Source organism: Helianthus annuus, chromosome 6 (genome assembly GCF_002127325.2).
Source record: "Helianthus annuus cultivar XRQ/B chromosome 6, HanXRQr2.0-SUNRISE, whole genome shotgun sequence".
Taxonomy (NCBI): Eukaryota; Viridiplantae; Streptophyta; class Magnoliopsida; order Asterales; family Asteraceae; genus Helianthus; species Helianthus annuus.
This window is the reverse complement of record NC_035438.2, coordinates 8965358-8987012: the sequence shown is the minus strand read 5'-3', so window position 1 is coordinate 8987012 and position 21655 is coordinate 8965358. Positions and strand designations below refer to the sequence as shown.

The following is a 21655-nucleotide window of genomic DNA, read 5'->3' as shown; positions in this document are numbered from 1 at the left end:
CCGGTCGCCGACTACCAGAAACGAGAGAGGGGTGCTTGTTTTGAGTGTTTTGCCTGATTGTGAGATTGTGCAGATTATGCAAATAGTTGTAGGTTATGATTGTTGTAGATCTTGATAAGGTTCTCCAAGAAACTCAAATTTGTGTCTTGTCTGTGTGTATGAGTTTATAATTAGGAAATAGAAAGTGGTGGCAGGTAATGTATGGTGTGCGTGTTGTTTGAGGTAGGGTTTTTCAAATGCAATGGTGGGTGGTGGGTTGTTGCAACTTGTTGCAGGTGGGGCGGTGGTGAGAGGATGGTGGCAGGTAGGGCGTTGGTGGGTGGTGGTAAATGGTGAAGGTAAATGGCGGCTGGGGTAAATGATGATGGTGGTTAATGGTGGCAGGGGGTTCGGTGGTGGGCGGTGATGGTTTTTGGTGGAAGTTGGTGGAGAGAGGGAGGTGGGGGAGAGATGTAGAGAGATAGGGGCCACGTCAGCATGACACCTAATCTGAAACAAGCCACTTCATCAAAAAGTGGCCACGTCATACATGCCACATCAGATTAAAATGACACGTAGGCTAATTTTCCTAACCAGGTTAGTGTTTATTTAACGAGGGAGCGCCATGACAAACAATGTGTTAAATTGGGAGTGGTGTGAGCCAAAGTCAAAGTTGAGAGTGCCAGCGGCCAAATGGCAATAGTTGGGGGTTAGCCGTTCAAAAAAAAAAAAAACTTTGCGTCCCGCTGTTGCATCACTTCTTTGTCTCCACTTAAATTCGTGACAAGTATCACGTTTAATTCCTTTCTCTGTTGCAACCCTCTTGTTCCACTTTTTTTCCATTTGTATTCCCTCTACCGAAGCCATATGGCATATCTATCTTTGTTGGAAGATCGTACTTTATTCTATCTATTATATATACAAAATCCGAAAAAAATGATGTTTCGTGATTTCCTAGTTTAAAATGATAACTTTCAAAAACTCTTTTTTTAACAACAATCTATCCTAATAAGACCAATAAGTTGATTTGAGATCTCACAACCACCTATACTCGCTTTGAGATACGCACCACCACGAACCAAACCCTGTCCCTTTGAGACTATATCATAAGACCAATCATTTGAGATCTCACAATCAAATAGACCTAAAGAAAAGTAAGACTGAAGGGAGTGGGGCATCCTTTTGAGAGGGCGTCTTGCGACACGTGGCGCCACGTTAGATTAGAGGATTTTGAGCAAAAAAGGGGGAGTGGGGCAACTTTGCTGGGTAGGGCGTCTTGCGACACGTGGCACCCATTCAATTTTGATTTGGTTAAAAAAAAATAATTGGTCAAAGGGGGGAAGCAGGATGCCCAAAGAGGACGCCCCCATGGAACGCCTAAGCCCACATGTAATGGGGCGCGACCAACAACATAGCGCCGGTATGGAGCCCCATACACCGCCCCCCCAGCGCCATGAGCAAAAAAAAAGAACCGGCGTGAAATATATCGCGGCGCGAGAAGGAGGAAGGGTTGTTTCCATTTTCCACTTTGGTCCCTGCATTTTACACTTTGGTCCCTGCATTAAAACACTTTGGTCCCTGCATTTTACACTTTGGTCCCTGCATTTTACACTTTGGTTATGATGAGGTAGGGCTTTATGACTACGGCCTCAAGCCCCATAAAGCCCCGGGGTGACGTGGCATGCCACATGGCGCATAACGCCCCTTTGGGGGCTTTATGACTACACATGCCCTAAGGGGAATGGTGTACAGGGCGGCATTAGGCGGCTTGGAGGGGGAGAACGCCCCACTCCCTTCAGTCTAATATTTCTCGATAAAGTCGATTGATTTGGGTCAAATTGTATCCTTAGAAACCGTACACAAGTTACTTCTCATGACTTTCAAAAAGCAAATTCCACAACCATTAACCACCATCCTCACTCCCCTTTGCCCCTCCCTATCTAGGGTTTCAGAAACCTGAAATGGGGAGTAACAACCACCATGGCTGACACCACCACCACCACCACCTCCCTCTCCTTCCTAACCAAAGGCTCTCACGTTGAAATCAACTCCGACGAAGACTCCATCAACGGCACCTGGTACTCCGCCACCGTCCTCAACCCTCCTCCCACCACTCGCAACCAATTAGTCTACGTCGAATACCACAACCTCTCCGAAACCAATTCCACAACTCGCTTGCGTGAATACGCTAACATCTCTTACGTCAGACCTTCACCTGTTCCGGACACCAACAATCCCCCCAATTTCCAGCTAAACGACGTCGTTGACGCCTTTTACAGAGACGGTTGGTGGACCGGCGTTATTACGACCGTAATTGACGCCGGTAATTTCGTTGTTACGTTCCAAAACCCTCCCGATCAGGCTCAGTTTCGCTGTTCTGAGTTACGGATCCATCGAAAATGGGTCGGTGGAAGATGGTTCCAACCACAGAAGCAGGTTTACGCTTTCACTTATTTATAGTTTCATTAATTTGTATTAGTTATAATCTTCGAATTACTATATATGCACTTTTTATGTATTCTAGGGTTTGTTGCTCTTTAGATTAATTCCAAATCTGGGGTTTTTTCGGTTTCTTCACTGTCCATTAAGTAATGTACCATGATACGGTGAACCGAGATCGAGAGCACATTAAGTTTAGGATTTATTGTTCATTATGAGTGCTCCATGTATTCTAGGGTTTGTTGCTCTTTAGGTAAGATCCAGTTTTGGCCTTTTGGGAGTTCTTTAGTTTGTTTACTATTTAGTAAGTAATGTACCCGGCTATGATGAACAGAGTTGATGATTAAGCGATCACATTAGGTTTTAAGATTTATTTTGTCTTATGAGTGCTCTTTGTGTTCTAGCCTCTAGGGTATATTGCTCTTTAGGTAAGTTCTAGTTTTGGGGGTCTTTTTGGCTATGATGAACGGAGTTGATGATTAAGCGATCACATTAAGTCTTATTGTTTATTATGAGTGCTCTATAGGGATGAGCTCGGTACCAAATCGGTACTGAAAGTACCGGTCCAAAAATCACCAAAAATGGGTACTGAATCGGTACCGAAATTCGATCGGTACGGTTCGGTATCGGTATTTTTTGGTACCCAGTACCTATTGCTCATCCCTAGTGCTCTATGTATTCTAGGGTTTATTGCTCCCTTTTGGTAAGTTCCAATTTTGGGGGTTCTTTGGTTTTTTTACTGTGCAGTAATAATGTGCCCTCAACTCTGCTATGATGAACAGAGTCGTTGATCGAGTGATCACGTTCAGTTTAGGTTTCATTGTTTTAACTTGGGAGTCTATTTGCTGTTTATTTGGTGATGTTAAATTGTTAATTTATGTATGTGTGTTACTGATTTCGTTTTTGTGCAAAATTTTTGGAAGGGAACAGAAGGAGTGATGTTCACTGTAGGCAAAAAAGTAGAAGTGTCTTTTGAGAGAGAAAGTTTGCGTGATTGTTGGGTTCCTGCAACAATACTGAAAAATTCGGACAACAATACTTTTCTAGTTGAGTATCAGCAGCGGGGAACTGGTGATGAAGCGATTCTTCATAAAGTTACAGTAGATTACCTTCATATTCGACCCTCACCACCTCATTTGAGAGCTAAGAATTTTGCTTTGTCGGAAAAGGTGGATGCTTATTATGACTTTGGATGGTGGAGTGGTGTGATTACAAAAGAACTTCCTGATAATAGGTATAATGTGTTCTTTAAGCATACTAAAAAGGAAAGAGAGTTTATTTACTCAAGAGTGAGGCCACATATGGAATGGAAAGGTGGCCAATGGTTCAACACTTCCCAGGTATTCATTTCATTATATACATATGCGCGTATACCACTCTATCTGGTTGTTGACTACTTGGCTATGAATTAAGTAAACGCATCTTTGTTGATGGAAGATCATGTGGAATGGCCTAAAATGTTCTTAAAGATGTATGTATTAGCTTAAGGACTATATATACATATATATATATATATATATATATATATATATATATATATACATACTTCAAAATGTGTACTAAATGCAATAAAATGTGAATACACACATGTGCGCACACACCCAAAGATTAAGAATCTAGTCTTATCTGAGCAAGTAAACTTGTTTACTGACTCTTTAAATGTGCCTTTGGTGATTGGACTTGAATTAATTGTGTTGGCGGAGGTTGAGTTGAGTAAGCCTAAGTGAGTTAAGTTGATACATAGTTTCTCAAATGTGTTGGGTGGTTAAATATGGGCCTATCATGTTAGTTACTTAGTTGCTTGGTTTTTTAAAAGGTGTGAGGCACTTGGGTTATGAAAGCCGGCGCGAGAGGTGTCAATTGTGATGGAAGAGATTAACGTAAGACAAATATATTGTTGACTTCTTAATGTTTTTTCGTTATATAAATACAAAAAACACAAGAGCAATCATCAACAAAAGTATATTTTTGTATAGAGTTAATTGCCTAGATGGTCCCTGTGGTTTCACTTTTTTTCACGTTTAGTCCCCACCTTTTGGAAATAGCAGGTATGCTCCCTATGGTTTGTCATTTTGTTACTCGGATAGTCCCCTGACATTTACTCAGGGGACTATCCGAGTAACAAAATGACAAACCATAGGGAGCATACCTGCTATTTCGAAACTAACTGACATCTACTCAGGGGACTATCCGAGGAACAAAATAACAAACCATGGGGAGCATACCTGCTATTTTCAAAAGGTGGGGATTAAATGTGAAAAAAACATAAAACCACAGGGACCATCCGGGCAATTAACTCTTTTTGTATATTTTAAATTTTTTAGGATAGAAAAAATTGAATTATTTTTTTTTGTTTTTCCTCTTCTCGCATAAATCAGTTTTCGAAATGAACCATCCTTATACACACACATAAATAAACGAACTTCCTGCTGAACAATTCAGTGAACGTTCGGTTCGTTTACACCTCTACAAGCAACTTTACTTTAATATTATTTAGGCCTGTAAATGAACCGAACGTTCATGAACTGTTCGTGAACTTGTTCGGCGGGAAGTTCGTTTATGTTCGTTTATTTAATAAACGAACAAACACGAACAAAAAATTTTGTTTGTTTAATTAGATGAACGAACATGAACACACCTTGTGTTCATTCATTTATGTTCGTTTATTTACGTCCGTTTATGTTCGTTTAAATTTTAGTAAATACATAAATAGTTATATTTATGTAAATATTAGGTTTTCTAACTACTTATATAAATATAACTAATTATTAATTGAGTTTTCTAGTAATAAAAATGAAAATTTTAAATTTTTCTTAGATCGTAACTGATCACTTAATATTTATATAAAAAATACTTAATTTTAGTATTTATGAACCCTAATTTAGATGTGTTTTTGGATGAACCGTAATATATTAGACTTGTTTGTTTGTGTTTACTAATGTTAAATTGTGTTTGTTTATATTTGTTCAGTTACGTTCATTTGTGTTCGTTTGTGTTTGTTCAATCATGTTAATTTATTTTTGTTTATGTTTATTCAAATATGTTCAGTTATTTTTTGTGTTTATGTTCGTTTGTGTTCGTTTATGTTCGTGAATTGTTCGTTTAGGCTTTAAACAAACACGAACATACCCGATTTCTTAATGAACAAACACGAACAAAAAATGTGTTCGATTATATGTTCGTTCGGTTTGTTTACAGGCCTAATATTATTGTATTGTATGTTGTGTCACTGTGTGAGGTGGTGTAATGTAATGTTATTTAATGGAAAAATCTAATACTATATGAAATGATATATAATATCATGTCATACAATATAAAACGATATGACTTGATGATATAATATGAAGATAGTACAATTTAGTATTCTATAATTATTATATCATTTTTTATCACAATCCCATAGAAATAAACATATCAATTTTGGAATGGAAAATTGGGGCAGTGGGTCTAAAATAGTGGATGAGAGAGTGGAATGGGTAAATTACCCATGCTACCCTTCCTTAAATAAATTACTAGTGTGTATTAAATGAAGCGCTATAGTATGTCTCAAATGAAGTATGTGTGTTTGCATGTATAATTGTGTATACGGAGATCATAGTTTTGTTTATTCTTAATGTAAGAAGGCATCATTTACTGCTTTCTGAAAAAAAGGAGGTACACTATTTTTGTGTTGATGCTAAATGGTATATTAATGTTTTAAACTTAAGATCTGTTTCATGGCCTTATAAACGGATCATTACTTTTTTGTAAGTTGTAATCATATAAATCTTAATTCTGTGAAGGGTGACACGGATGTGAAAGCTACTCCTTCCTTGATAGATGAGCAAATTAAGCAGAAAACACCTAGCATTGACAAAGAAAGCACTCTTGCAACATCAACGATGAAGAGAACAAAGCAGAAGGTTCTTGATATCAATGGCAAGGGTTCACCGTCTTCAAAGAAACTGAAGGATGAAATTGCGGATGATGATCCAAGTAAAAAAACAAACGGTCCATCTATGGGTCAATCTGAGGGCTTTGACTCTGAAGAAACTGGAATGACTGACCAAGCAAATGGAAAGAAAGGGGTGAGCTGAATGTCTTATATGGATGTCTTTCTTACCTAACAAGAAATTAGTCGTTTTATTTGTTTTTTGAGTAAAATGCCATTTTCGTCCCTGAGGTTTGGCTGGTCAGTTTTGCGACTTTCGTCCAAAGGTTTGTTTTCCGTATCTAGAACCAAAATGATTGAAATCTTGCCATTTTCATTCGATTCATTAACTCCATCCATTTTCTCTGTTAAATGCATGGCATTTCCGTCTTTTTAGACATTTTTTTTCATTAAAATAAAAAACACGAGTTAATTGCTCGGATGGTCCCTGTGGTTTCAAGTTTTTTCACGTTTAGTCCCCACCTTTTGAAAATAGCATGTATGCTCCCTATGGTTTGTCATTTTGTTACTCGGATAGTCCCCCAACATTTACTCTGGGGACTATCCGAGAAACAAAATGACAAACCATAGGGAGCATACCTGCTATTTTCAAACTAACTAACATCTACTCAGGGACTATCCGAGTAACAAAATGGCAAAACATAGGGAGCATACATGCTATTTTCAAAAGGTGGGGACTAAACGTGAAAAAACTTGAAACCACAGGGACCATCCGAGCAATCAACTCTAAAAAACACTATAAGGAATAAAGATCCACCTCTGTTGACTTTCTCCCCACCCAAACCCTTTAATCATCACAAAAATGTCTAAAAAGACGAAAATAGCCCTGACTTAACGCTAAAAAATAAATGGATGAGTTGGATGAAATTGGCAAAAATTCAAACTTTCGGATCCTGATGCGGAAAATCAAACCTTTGGACGAAAGTCGCAAAAGTAGCCAAACCTCAGGGATGAAAATGGCATTTTACTTTGTTTTTTCATTCTGTTTTCGGGGGCAAGGTTGACTTTTCTTTAACTGCAGCGTAGGAAACTAACAACGGATTCTTCAAGAAAGAGGGGGAGATTAAGCAACGAGCTTACGAGCCTGCAAACTTCTGACAAAGGTGTGTGGTTCACGGAATCATTGTTTTAAACTTAAAACTTATCTAGAAGCCTTGTATATAAAGTGCTCAAGGTTAAAACAATTTCAGGATCTGAAGTTGACTCCATCAAAACAAGAACCAAAGATACTGTGGAAAAAGAAGATATTACCGAAGATTCTCCCACTCCCGTTGTCATAGGTTTGCAATGTAATGGGATGACAGTATCACAAGGGAAGATACTTCAAAAGCTTTCCATTGAAAAGACCCCAAATGTTAACGGAAGTGACACGCAACAACAACCCACGGTTCCATTTTCACCATTAACAATGTCCGAGAAGGTGAGAAAATTACAATTTTTAGCAAAGTAAACAGAGTTCTATACTGGGTAGGGATCCTAATAGAAACACATGGTAATTGAGAAACGCAAGAAGCATTCTAGACCACACATATTTTCTAAGCCAACTTTTTTTAGAACCATAATCATTTATACACATTTGTACATATATGTACATTATCAAACATAGATGTACAATACTTATTTTTCAATTTTAAACACGTATATACATATATGGGGGTTAGTTAACGTACAATTGGCCTTAACGTACGGTGTGTACGCGATGAACATATAACATGCGGATTTGAGGTTATAACATGCGGATTCTAACGTATAAACTCGGAAGACTCACAAACCCGGAAGATTCACCATGCGGACTTCACAAAACCGGACGATTCCAACATGCGGACTTCACAAAACCAGACGATTCCAACATGCGGACTTCACAAACTCGGAAGATTCCAACATGCGGTTCGCAAACTCCGAAGCTTCCAACATGCGGTTTCACAAACTCAGACACTTCCAACATGCGGTTCATAAACTCGGACAAATTCCAACATGCGGATTTATGTTTTTGAGGTTTTATAACGTGCGGAATACTCATCGCGTACGCTCGTACGTTAAGGCCAATTGTATAATACACTTCCTCTACATATATGTATAGTTAAAGATTGGCAATATACAGATGTGTATATATCAACTATACATATATGTATATATGCAAAAAAAACTGACAGAAAAAGCTCCGATTTTTCCAAAAAAAATTTGCACTTTTTTTACATTTTTTGCTTAAGAAAAAATGTATGGTCCAGAATGCTTCTCGCGTTTCTCAGTTAGCATAGTGCTTCTTGCATGATCCCAACCCATTCTATACTTATATGAAAATTTTATATAAAGTCGATGGTTGTAATGTTTTTCATGTTCTCATAGAAGGGAAGTGAAGGGGATACTGCATCTGTTGCTCCAAAAAGAAAGAGGGGTAGACCACCTAAGTTACGGGCCTTAAGCCCTAACACTTCTGTTACATGTAACCTTTAACCTTCTCTTGGTTTTAATTTTTATATTTTAAAAGCTGCTTGACAATTTATTGGTGATTTGGTGCATACTTTCTAACGTTTTTTTTTAAATTGCAGCTGATAATCCTAACAGTAGTGCTGTTCCATCTGCACCATCTGGTCAAAAGAAAGAAGTTGGCTTGACTACAAGTTTAGCGAGCAAGTCATTGAAAGAGAACCATGGGCCTGTAAAGGAGCAACCGGTGATACAAAATGCCCAATTGAGTGAAGAAGACAAGTTGCCAAATGAAAATACTGGGAAAGATTTAGATGTTCAACCGGTTCTGGAAACAAAAAAGCATTCGGCAAAGAAAGGAAAACGAGGAAAACGGAAGACAATCAGTGTAAACACCGAGTCTTCAGCTCAAGGTGCGATAATGACTTTAGTATAAGAGGATGGATTATTGTTAAATAAGAGTAAAATGCCATTTTCGTCCCAAGGTTTAGTCAATTTTGCGACTTTCGTCCAAAGGTTTGTTTTTCCGCATCTGGATCCAAGAGGTTTGAAATCTTGCCATTTTCATCGGGCTCGTTAACTCCATTCATTTTTCTTTGTTAAGTCATGGGTGTTTTCGTCTTCTTTGTTAATTTAAAGGGCAATTCGGTCTTTTTCACTTTATGTACAAGTATTTAAAGGATCGAATAGCCCTTGAAGTTAACAAAAAAGACGGAAATACCCCTGACTTAACAAAGAAAAATGGATGGAGTTAACGAGCCGGATGCAAATAACAAGATTTTAAACCTTTTGGATCCAGATGCGGAAAAACAAACCTTTAGACAAAAGTCGCCAAACTGGCCAAACCTCACGGACGAAAATGGCATTTTATTCATTACATAATAATAATGATGATCCCCGAGTCTCCAGTCATTTGAATGTGTTGATGTTTCCAACAGTGTTTGGTGTTTTTGACGTAGATTCTCGAGATTCATCTAAAGAAAAAACAGATGGTAGGTTGGAGAAGGATTCAGCAATGAGAAATCCGGATGCTTCTGTTGGGAAATCACTGGACAGCGTGTCTGATGATCATCGTCCTCTTTCTAGATGGGTTAAAGAAAAAGACGCTCCAATAACCATTCATGCCCCTGGTAAGGCTCTTTATACCGATTTTTTTTTTTATTTATTTTCTTGAGAATTACAAATTGATGACAAACAAATCTATCTCCAGATGGAACTGTGGAACAGTCATCAAATGTGAGTGAGAAACTTGCGATATGTGTGGTGGGTTCCGAAGACTTGCCGTTTGTCCGAAACCCGTCGCTTTGGCAAACCATAGAATCAATGGACGCCTTCCGGATGCTTCCACAAAAACCACATTTCCGCCCATTGTTGGAAGGTGTGAAAGAAAGTGCTCGTGAAGGGTTAGCCATTGGTAGCATGGTTACATTTACAACTGTGGTTGGCCAGACTTGCGGTATGAGATTTGATGATCCAAGAAGTACCATAGAGGACTGTTTGGAAACACTTGTGGAACTTGAAGATAACGGGTTTGATGTCAGGGTGTTAAGAGGACGGTTGACCCGATTGCTTTTGATAAAGGACAAACAGGATGAACTCATGGAACGGTCAGAAGGGGTTGCTGAAAAACTAGAGGAACATACCGTACAAAGAAAGATTCAGTGTGATGATGAGTTAAACTCGATCGATAGACAGATAAGGGAATTGCAGGAAAGACGGAAACAGGTGGTGTTGAAGAAGGAGAGATGGAATTCGGAGATTAGTGTAATGGAAGCGATGGCTGAGGAAATCGAGCATGAAATGAGGAGAGTAGGTGCAGAATTTGATGCGTTAGCGGCTACCCCTTTGTGATTAGTGGATTTTAGTTAGGTTTCTTGTTGGTGATGCGAATGCTGTGTTTGTTCATTTTGAATGGTAGTTGTAAAGTCGACGTCGTCATCGACATCATCATCATCATCAACAGTTACTAACCCCTTACTTTCTTTTGTCATACTTGTTTTAACAATTGATACTTCTTTACTCTTCAATATTTTCTATTTTGAGTGTTCACTTTTTGGCTTGAAAGAATCAAGTAACTTAACGGTCAAAGAAGTTGACCATATTCAAGGTTTGTTCAAATGAAAACCACGAAATCATTAGAACTGGAACTCTAGAAGATATGTTTTAGATCAAAACCCTTGTTCAAATGAAAATGTTGATGATCCCCCATCATAGCCCAATTGGTTAGGCCGGCTTCTTCCCTTTGGGAGGTCGCCGGTTCGACTCCAACTTGTGGCTTATGGTGCGGGACGTCCCAATGATGGATCGTTACCTACCGAGGCATGGTGCGGTCCTGAGGACAATCCGGTTTTCATCCAGCTGTTACCCCAGCGAGTCTCTCGTGTGAGGGCAGTATGGTTTCCGAGCGAAGGTCAGTCAGAGCGGCAGCCGGGGCCCGATAGAACATCGCGTCTGCGAAAGCTGGGCTGACGGGTAACCGTCCTAAACGGGAACCCGGTGACCAATGGTCCATGTACATATTGAAAGTCATCCTTCAAAAAAAAGTGAAAATGTTACCAATGGTCCATGTACATATTGAAAGTCACCCTTCAAAAAAAAATGAAAATGTTGATCTCTCTAATTATTTAATGACTAAGCGACCTCGTATTATCATATACAAAAACATGTTGGTATAAGAGCATCCCAATGTGACCAAATTTCAAACTTTCACAAACGGTCTTTTTAGACTTTCGTTACTGTAAGAAATCTTATTAAAAATATTATACGTGAGAGAGAGAGAGAGAGTGGGGGTACCACCTATTATATCACTAAGGCATGTCGTATGAGAGCATCCACAATGTGACCAAATTTCATACTTTCACAAACTATCACATTAGCGTCACATCAGATTTTCAGACTTCCTTAATGTATAAACGTCATTAAAAATATTATACATATTCCGGACCCCATGCAAGGACTTCCGAATCAGACGAGTGGCACAATTTTGAGGTTTGGTTTGATGAGGTCCGTGGCTTTTGCAACATAACCCGGACAAGAGCAAAAACCCCACATTGCGGGTGCTCTAAACTTTTAGAGAAGTGTTGGTATATTAGAGAACCAAAAGAAAAATTTATTGCAAGACTTTAAAGGACAAAAATTGTCTCATAATGTTGAGAATTTTGATGCAGATCAGGCCCTAAACAACACCTGAACCAAAAGCATTGGTCAAGAAAGATAGATGGCTCTGGCTGAACTTGAACACAGTTGCACCACCAAATTAATCACAGGGCTACGGCTACAGTCCCTAACCAACCCAAAGATACAGTAGTCAGTACTTTGGATCACAAAAACCAGCGCTAAGATCACCACCCAACAAGCCACTGTTGAGCTAGCATAGAATTCATTTAAACCCACCCAACTGATGAGATAACAAATCTACACACAAAATAATTTTCCGAACAACTGCCTTTTTCTTTCTCATTTGACCAATAAACAATTCAAGTACAGGGAGGTTATTTTACTAGACACAAACTGGCCCATTACTCCATTATATGTGATCATGAGCTAGAGTAGACTCCTTGCTAACACTAAAAGCACATGCAGAAATAAAGCTACTGGAAGAACCAAAGTAAACAACTACTGGAACTAAACAACTGACCCAAAATGCTGGAAATAAACAACTGACACAATATAAGACACTAGGTAAGGGCATGGAACTATACTTGCGTGCTGCAAGTGGTTGCCGAGGGTCACGATTACCCACTGTTCCTGTTGTCCCGAGTATATAATAAGGTTGTTCATATTCCTGACCAAAAACAAATATTTCATTATGAGGCGGACCCAAGCCCAGCCCAAGGTGGGCGAGCGCACCCCAGGGAAAAAAAAAATTAGTGCTAAGTTCTGTCGAAAATCCCGTCCGCACCCCTTGGAATTTTTCGACCGCACCCCTTAGGTAAAAAGTGTTATCAATTTATATTTTAAATTTTTTTAGTAAACTCTTATTTAAAAAAAAAATACTACCTAAATTATATAACTTTTAATACCTAACTAACTAAACCCAAATACCCATACCTTTACCCACTTATAATTCCTAACTAGCTAGCCCACTAAGTCTTAGCCCATTAACCAAACCCAACAATATTTCAAACTATAATAAAATAATTAAAGCCCAAAACCTTTAGAAATTATCTCCCACTCTCTCTCTCTCTTGCGTCCTAAGTAGCACTGGAACGGGTACGGGATCAGGGTACGGGGACGATACGGGAACAAGGCACGGCAAAACTCAAAATTCCAAGATACGGGTACGGCAGTAAAAAATATAAAAAATAAAAATATATTAAACAAATTCAAAAAATACTACATCTTCCAAAGGCAATTAATTATCAATAATCAAATCATTTTCAAATTCCGGTTCATCTAGTGAGAGATCGTCAATCGATAGAGAATTAGAGATGATGAGACTTGAGAGTTTAGAGATTAGAGAAGTCGAATATGATATGTCTCTTTATTTAATGGCCGGTTGTGGAATTTGAAAGGGTTAAAACCCTAAAAATAAATGGTAACGGGCTGAATACTTCTATCAGATACGTCTCCGACATTTGAAACGCTTAGGAAACGTCCCCAACGAGTACCCATGGCGTTTCCGTCCCCGACAAGTACCCGAGACGGATACGGCCACATAAATGGAGTCCCCGTGCTACATAACTTGCGTCCCTGCACTGCCAACGAACAACATCACCCAGCGACAACAGTCCAACAGCCGGCGACCACCGTAATCAACCACTATACCATTGTCGTTCGACACTAAATCTAACCGGAATCCGAACACGGGTAAGGTTCTTTGTTATTTTGATGATTTTGGTTGATATTATAAGAGAAAAAAGGATAATAAAGTTGTTAAATAGGTTTGAAATTTTGTGTGTTTTGACGTTGTTTATGGTTATTTAGATGATTTTTAGGGTGATTACAACTTACGTTATGATTTCTAGGGCTTGAATAGTTGAAAATTAAAATTGAAACATTATGTTATGGAGCGATGAACTTATGTTATATAGAGAAAGAATTGCTTAAGAAATTAGCTTTAGATGATGTTTTGAATAGATTTCAAAAAATGAAAACCCGTAGGCGTCGATGTTTTAATTATGTTTGTAACAAGGTTTGACATGTTTTTAATGATTATATAAATTTAGTTTGATGTTCGTTTGTTTTATATGACCCGACCCGACCCGAACCAATTTTTTTTACTTGTATATTTAGGGGCCTAAAATTTTTAAAAATGTTCTGCACCCTTATGAAAAAATTCTTGGGTCCGCAACTGTACAATTAGGATCATTTGTAAAGTTCATACTAATAATAATCTCACAGCAGCGTCCAAAAGGTGCCTCATCAGAGCATTTTTTGTTAATGTTCTCTAAGATTTTTTAATCCTTTTTTCTCTTTTGGGATTGCGAAAAACAGAATTGTATTTGATTACTGAAATTTTTAACTCAACATCACAAAGCATCAATGTAAATATGTGTTTTGATTGTTTTTTTTTTTTTTTTTCATGAACAGCTCTATATACATATATCACAAAACATTGATATAAATTCACAAGTTGACATATAAACTACGTTATACATCTTTCGCAATTTCGAATTAATGTTAACTCGATAGTGTAAATTCACGTGTAATTTAACATTACTGTACAAGTTTTATTCGGGTGGCGGTGGATCAACTTGTTGGGCTTTCACACCAACTTATGTTCACACAGAGACCCAGGTTCGAGACTACAATACATCCATTTAGGGCAGTATTATCCGGCCCTTTTAATCCGCAATCAAGCATGGATATTATTAGGCTAAAGGCATCGAACTTGAGTCTTCTATGAAGAATCCAAGGCGTCTTACCACCTGAGCCAGAGATCATTGGCTATTACTGCACAAGTGACATATTGTTTATTACATGCTTTTTAAAAAAAACTTTAAAGAGAATGTTTTTTAAAAAAACTTCAAAGAGAATGTTTTTTTAAAAAACTTCAAAGAGAATGTTTTTTTAAAAAACTTCAAAGGGTTACTCCAGTGACGTATTGTTAAATACATGTTTTTCTTTTTTATCTTCAAAGAGTTATTCCAAGACGTAATTTTAGTACCGTAATATTGAAGATTATTTATACATTTTCTAAAGATGATAAGTCCAAATATTCCACTAAAAAAGATTACTGATATAATCTTTTCTAAATTAAATTTATTTTAAATACGCGTTTAACTATAAAAGTGCAACTTGAAAGATGAAATGGAGGGGTGCGCCAGGCCTATGCAATAGTGCAACGCAAAGGCGACACATGAAGAACCCCACCAGCAAGCTAGTGTGACGGGTCTTCCCCCTAAAAAAATAAGATTAATATCGACTAGGCCAATGGCCCAGATATCAGATATTAAACTGATAAGAACAGATACTACACTTGATCTTAGCCAAAAGGCCGAGAAAGGTATGCTTGGTATAAACTTGGGCCGTTTATTTTATAAGCCACCCATTCTTCTTGTACCCCTCTCAATAAACAAAGGGGGACAAAAAAACAAATTTAATTTTTTTGCATGCTAAGTACATTATGTTAAGCAACTGAGCAAGGGCTAAAAAATAACCCAACTGAACAGTGATAATAATTAATAATGTTGTTCAACTAATCTCACACAGTCACACTTAATTAGATGCGTTCTTGAGTTGTAAATACTGCCTATAATCGCTTTTATTATAATGTGATAACTTGAAGCGATGTCGTGAAGTAAGTAAAAAATGGTTAGTCTATTAACTTGGAGAATCAAAGAGTCCGATAATGGTACCAGAAGTCCAGAACGCCGAGCGGCAACAGCAGGGTAGGTAGGGCTCGTTGTCCGCCCGGAGAAGCCCTTTATGTTGTAGAAACATCGCGGTTTGATACTATTTACACATTCAAAACTATGAATCCTGCTCTTAGAGTTTTATCTAAGATTTATTTTTTTTTTTAAATCAACTTTTTTTTTATTATATGAGGGTTTATATAAATTTTGAAGCATTTGACATAAATTTAATATACAAACCAAGTTGTTCTCGTTTTTTTTTTTTTTTATAAAATCTATATGGAAACGTAGGCAACGATGTATTTAGTTTATAATATTACTGTTATTTATAAAATTTGGCCGACAGTGGTAGAAATATTATAAATAGAGATTCCATTATCAACAACTTGAGAATTGCAATCATCAGTCTAAATCCTACATGGGTTATCAAGATTTAAGAATTTGCAAGATCACATGTGAAGATGTTTTAGTACTAGATTTGATCATGATTTTTTTTTAACGGCCAACAGAATCAATCCCGAGCACCCTCGGGGCACCCACTGGACCAAACGGAGTACTCCGAGAGTAACCCGAGTCCACCACCAATTCTGGGGAAAACCCGGTAACCCACCCGCCCGTATGCACGACGGGGAAATTACCGGTAAAACCCGCTTGGCTCAAGGATCGAACCCAGGTTTCCCTGGGTCTCCTATCATTGCCCACCAATACCTCACTCTGCACCAAGTGGGATATATATTTAAAGTTTATATCACTCATAAATAATGTTTATTTGCTTGTTGCCTTTTGAAACAAGCATTTTGGAACTTAAAACATGTTTATTTCACTCATAAATAATTAGATAATTAAGCAGTTTGGATGAACAATGTTGAACATCCTCAGTCCTCACACACTAGTTTTGTCCATAAAAATGTAATATTATAGGATATGTTTGGTTAATCTAAGTTAAGAATATATGTTAGGTTAATTTTAAGTTCAAAAATGTAATATCATAGGATATGTTTGGTTAATCTAAGTTAAAGAATATATGTTTGGTTATCTAAGTTAAAGAATATATCTCGATGTAAATTATTATTATCAATATATATTCTTCATATTTTAAGTTTAAAAATGTAATATCATAGGATATGTTTGGTTAATTTAAGTTAAGAATATATGTATGTTAGGTTAATTTAAGAAAAGAATATGTGTGGTTTGCACATGACTGACTATGCGTGTGATTGGACATTCATTGAACCAAAAACAAATCTAGGAGACCAAATCGCATGTAAAAGATTTCATCTTAGTGCTTGATGACACCATCTTAACATCATGTTTAGCTCAAAATGTACATACATGCCTAAGGGCCCAGAACCAGTAGCAATATTGGGTCTACAAATCTTGTTTCTGCTTATGATTTTTAGTCCTTTATTAGTGCATAATCACTACCTTTTTCTTTCTCTTGAATTAGTAGTTGCATGTCTTGTTTATTGATGAAAATAGTGAGTTCGCCAGTTCAGTATATATTTTTATAGCAATTTTATTCGGTACGTTTTTGCATCTAAAGAGATTAAAAAACTAGAACCATAACCGACAAAAAATAATAATAAAACAAAACTATAGTACCAAACTAATTATGAAACCGATGGTTCATTTACTTTTTATGGGTAAAGTTCTTGTACAAATAATCTTAACATACTAAACATACAAATTGAAGGAAAACTCAAAAAGACAAGGTGACATTTTTGTAATTATCAATAACTATCAAAGTTACTCTACAAATATACCTAAAAAAACCTAACCACTCCCCCCACCCCCAAAAAAAAACCTAAACCCCCCACCCCCCAAAAACCTAAAAAAACCTACCCCCCCCCCACCCCCCCAAAAACCTAAAAAAAAACCTAACCCCCCCCCACCCCACCTCCAAAAACCTAAAAAAACCTAACCCCCCCCCCCCTCCCACCCCCAAAAACCTAAAAAAAACCTAACCCCCCCCCCCCCCCAGGCTAAAATGCTAAAAACTAAACCCCCCAAAAAACCTAAAAAAATCTAAAAAAATAAAACAAACACACAAATTATTTTATTTTATTTTTTTAACATTTTTTATTAAAAAATCGCTACTTTTAGTAGCAGCAAAAAAAAAAAAAAAATTTTTTTTTTTTTGCTAACGAAATGTAGCGATTTTTTAATAAAAAATGTTAAAAAAAAAATTGTGTTTTTTTAGGTATTTTTGGTTGTAACTTTGATAGTTGGTGGTAATTACAAAAATGTCACCTTGTCTTTTTGGGTTTTCCTTCAATTTGTATGTTTAGTATGTTAAGATTATTTGTATTTGATCTTTTGCCTACTTTTTATACCCAAATTTTATGATTCAGTTATGGTGGTATATATAAATAACTAAAATAACAAAATTTGTTGTCATAAACAAAATCTTTGCACCTTCTATACTTTATAAATAATATGGTATGTTTAAAGAAAGTTTTACAAAGATAATAAATAATATACAACTTGTGTTTTTTATATAAACTAGCTCAAGATAACTTTTTATATAATTTAGTTCAAAATAACAATATTGTAACCGAACCATACTCAAGATGGTCAACTTAACTGAATCTTCTCCTATAACAAAACAAGGAAAAATTATTAAAATAAATAAGTTGACATAGCAAATTATCAAAATAGACATGATTGCCGACTACGGCTTATTAGCCTCTAAAATTGTTCGCAGAATCGGCGTTAAAAAGTCGATGTCTATTTATCGATGTCTATTTTGTTAGAAAGTGAACCAACTTGTCCATTTTGATGAATTTCCCACAAAACAAACTCTGTGCGAACAAATCTAACCGGTTGTAATAGATTTAAAATCGAAACATTAGCGGAATCAGCAATCGGTTGTAAAAAAATTTAAAACTGAAATATCGGTTATGTTCACATTTGATCCATAATCAAACCAGACCAATTAATACATGTTCACCTCTAGACTTGAAAAACTGATTCTCTACCATAGCTCAGGGTTGAAACCTGAAAATGATATTCATCAATGAGGGGTAGAAACTGCAGAGCATTGTAACCAAAACGATACACCCTCAAATATAGAGTTAATTGCCCGGATGGTCCCTATGGTTTAACGTTTTTTCACGTTTAGTCCCCACCTTTTGAAAATAGCAGGTATTTTCCCTATGGTTTGTTATTTTGTTACTCGGATAGTCCCCGAGTAGATGTCAGTTAGTTTGGAAATAGCAGGTATGCTCCCTATGGTTTGTCATTTTGTTACTCGGATAGTCCCCTGACATTTACTCATGGGACTATCCGAGTAACAAAATGACAAACCATAGGGAGCATACCTGCTATTTCCAAAAGGTGAGGACTAAACGTGAAAAAACGTGAAACCGGCCACAAGGACCATCCGGGCAATTAACTCTCGAATATATATATACTAATAATATAGAAAGTTAACATTAACCATTGGATTGAAAAGTGAAGTAAAACTAAATTCTTACAATATATATATACTGATAGTATAGAAAGTTAACATTAACCATGCATATATATAAGCACCTATTGCTTGAATCTCTTAACCTCATACATAAAAAGATAAAGATGCATGAATGTTGATCATCAGTGATAACAAGGCAGCATATCCTGAAGAAGCCCTCCTTGTTCTAGTTTTAGCATAGCAGGCGGTGTGGGTGTGGCGGCAGTGGTGGCAGCAAAGGCGGCATTGGTGATGTAATTGTTATAGGATGGAATTAGAGGTGTGGAATTAAGTGCAACTGGATGGGTGTGTTGGCCTTCATAGGTGGTGATGACATAAGATGGATCAGTCATGCATCTTTCAACCCTCTTCTTCACATTACATGATGCACTTGTGCATCTGTAATAGCTCCTGCAATCATTATAATATTACATATTAGAACACTAGTTTTGTGTAGATAACTGAATAAATTTGAACATGCGAACGAAGAAGTGATCACTACCTTGGGAAACGGCTGTTTTTGACGGCTTTTTGGCCGTACTTCCGCCACCTGTAACCGTCGTCAAGATGATCGATATCGGTCCTTGTCATGAATGCAAATCTTGGTGCTTTCTCTTTCTTTTTCTTCTTTGCTTTTATCTCATCTCCACTCATTGCTTTCTTCTCTTTAATACACCTACATATTCACATGCATTCATTCTTTTATTCCATTTCATTTATGTTTCTACAACTCAGGGTGATTGGTACTATTTGTTAAAAAAAACAAATAATGATCACTTGTGAGTGTTAGAATAAACTAAGAGTTATTATGCTTACATGTTTATTTAAGGATTTGTTACAATAAAATGAAAATTAATGACAAAATGTTTGAATAAATACCATATATTAGTTTGAGATAATCATGAAACTAATTTTTTTTAGGTGCTATGAGACACTACTTTTATTCGCGTACCAGACCGTTTTTAATAAATAATAAATAACTTGAACTAATGCGATACACGCAGCGGATTATAATTTAGCGAATAAGTTTATAGCATACACCCATCAAAATTACTAATTTCTTGATTTTCTTATCTATGTTATACACCTATTTTATACACATTATGATCACTTGTATACACAAAAAAAAAAAAAAGTAAATAAAAAACATCCAAGATTATTAGTTATTAATTTACACATTGCATAATAAATTATAAAAATCAAAATCCATAAAAAAACCCTTTTTCTCTTGCTTGTGTAGTTATGTTTCAATCCAACATTTGCATGTTCATCCAAATATAACTTGATTTAGTACCACAAAAAGCAGATCTAGCGTAACACTTGCTAAAAAAGAATATACAACAACAACAACCATACCCAGTATTCTCCCACGTATAGCGAAGCTATTGATAGGGTCTGGGGAGGGTATGATGTAGGCACGCCTTACCTCTATCCAAGGGGATAGAGAGGCTGCTTCCAGTGAGACCCCCGGCTCCAAAAACCATAACCAAGACATAAGCTTCTAAAAAAGAATATAAGTTCAATAAATAAATACACAAAACCACTAGATATTTCACGGCGTTTTTTCAACTTTGATGTAGAATATATATTAGGGTAAGTAGAAAAGCACTAAATCATGACTTAAAAATAATACTTTTTTAGTTATATAATAGATTCTTGTTATATTTTCGTTTCAAAACACACAGTTTATAATTAATTCAAAACAATAATAATAATAATTACTTAAAAACATACTGTGGTTTGTGTAGTCGTTGATGAGCGGGTGAGGTGCAGATCGAAGAAGAATTATTCGGTGATGACGGCTGTCCATTCAACACCACCGATGACTCTTCATCAACGGTTGTAAACTCATCCTGATTATCCATATGATCATGACCAAGATCACCATTATCTTGATGAGCAGCTGACGCATGTACTTCCACTGCCATTGATAAAGATGACGTCGGTGGTGGCGGCAGCGGTGGTAGCTGTTGTTGGTACGTCGTCGTATTGTCAAAATAATAATCTTGAAACCCCAGCATCTCCATGAACCCTAATGAAGAAGAAGTCTTCTGGTTAATGTCATCTTCAGCTAATGATGAAAACGGGTCGGATAGAATATTATCCGTATTATATGAATTTGTTTCCATTTTTAGTAACATCGTCAACAACAACAACAACTCTTCGGTGTTAATTGTTGCAACACTGCAAGACAGAAAAAAGTAACTTTTTGGTGACTCTGTGTGTGGTTTTTTTGAAGATGGAAATGAGGGTTTTTTTGTTTTGTTGGTGGTAGTAAGGAAGGAGGCTTGGGGTGAAAGTTTGACCGGAAGTAGCCGGTGAAGGAAGGTACGGATGACGGACAGGCGTCGGTGGGTGTATTTAATGCAAGCTCTGACTATGAGTCATAGATAAGAAGGAATGGGTAACTTGTAGCTCTATACTACCGTGGTCAAATTATCTATTTGTCTTGTCATGGGAATTTTTGTATTGGCCCCCTTTACTATGTCTACACTACATTATGGACCTTCTATTTTTAGTTTTCTTTGTAAACAAATACAAAAGAAAGTGGGTTCTTCTCAATTAGGCGCGTGGGTGTTGGGCGCTTGACGCTTGGCGCTGGCTCGGAGATTCTTTATGTTATTTTTGGTT

General features: G+C 36.9%; 2 protein-coding genes and 1 non-coding gene across 8 annotated transcripts; 1 reads left to right on the top strand and 2 right to left on the bottom strand.

Moving 5' to 3' along the window:
* Positions 1 to 1800: 1800 nt before the first annotated feature.
* Positions 1801 to 10825, top strand: LOC110864604 (DUF724 domain-containing protein 7). 6 transcript variants are annotated; one of them, XM_022113715.2, is made up of 9 exons: positions 1801 to 2415; positions 3342 to 3758; positions 6201 to 6485; positions 7371 to 7452; positions 7540 to 7769; positions 8699 to 8792; positions 8899 to 9189; positions 9715 to 9906; positions 9987 to 10825. In XM_022113715.2, exons 1-9 carry the CDS (start codon positions 1960 to 1962, stop codon positions 10625 to 10627), a joined length of 2688 nt encoding a protein of 895 aa, XP_021969407.1. In that variant the 5' UTR covers positions 1801 to 1959; the 3' UTR covers positions 10628 to 10825. The 6 variants fall into 6 exon arrangements, with proteins under 6 accessions (XP_021969407.1, XP_021969410.1, XP_021969406.1 ...); XM_022113718.2 differs by having other exon boundaries at positions 1805 to 2415; positions 3349 to 3758; positions 8696 to 8792; XM_022113714.2 differs by having other exon boundaries at positions 1805 to 2415; positions 8696 to 8792.
* Positions 10826 to 15031: 4206 nt separating this feature from the next.
* Positions 15032 to 15228, bottom strand: LOC118479955. Its single transcript, XR_004861597.1, has one exon. It is a non-coding gene; the product is annotated as a U2 spliceosomal RNA (small nuclear RNA).
* A 3799-nt stretch (positions 15229 to 19027) lies between these two features.
* Positions 19028 to 21382, bottom strand: LOC110864606 (WRKY transcription factor 23). Its single transcript, XM_022113719.2, has 3 exons — positions 20759 to 21382; positions 19527 to 19700; positions 19028 to 19435 (listed from the first exon to the last, which is right to left on the bottom strand). Exons 1-3 carry the CDS (start codon positions 21163 to 21165, stop codon positions 19168 to 19170), a joined length of 849 nt encoding a protein of 282 aa, XP_021969411.1. The 5' UTR covers positions 21166 to 21382; the 3' UTR covers positions 19028 to 19167.
* Between the last annotated feature and the right edge of the window lie 273 nt (positions 21383 to 21655).

Bases quoted from the DNA above. Each gene is read 5' to 3' on its own strand.
- LOC110864604 (XM_022113714.2), top strand. From the start codon at position 1,960: ATGGCTGACACCACCACCACCACCACCTCCCTCTCCTTCCTAACCAAA. The intron at 7,453-7,539 runs GTGTGTGGTTCA...AAACAATTTCAG, and splicing joins CCTGCAAACTTCTGACAAAG to GATCTGAAGTTGACTCCATC. The intron at 9,190-9,714 runs GTGCGATAATGA...TGTTTCCAACAG, and splicing joins CACCGAGTCTTCAGCTCAAG to TGTTTGGTGTTTTTGACGTA.
- LOC110864606 (XM_022113719.2), bottom strand. From the start codon at position 21,165: ATGTTACTAAAAATGGAAACAAATTCATATAATACGGATAATATTCTA. The intron at 19,701-20,758 runs GTATGTTTTTAA...GTGAATATGTAG, and splicing joins CAACGACTACACAAACCACA to GTGTATTAAAGAGAAGAAAG. The intron at 19,436-19,526 runs GTAGTGATCACT...TAATGATTGCAG, and splicing joins AAAAACAGCCGTTTCCCAAG to GAGCTATTACAGATGCACAA.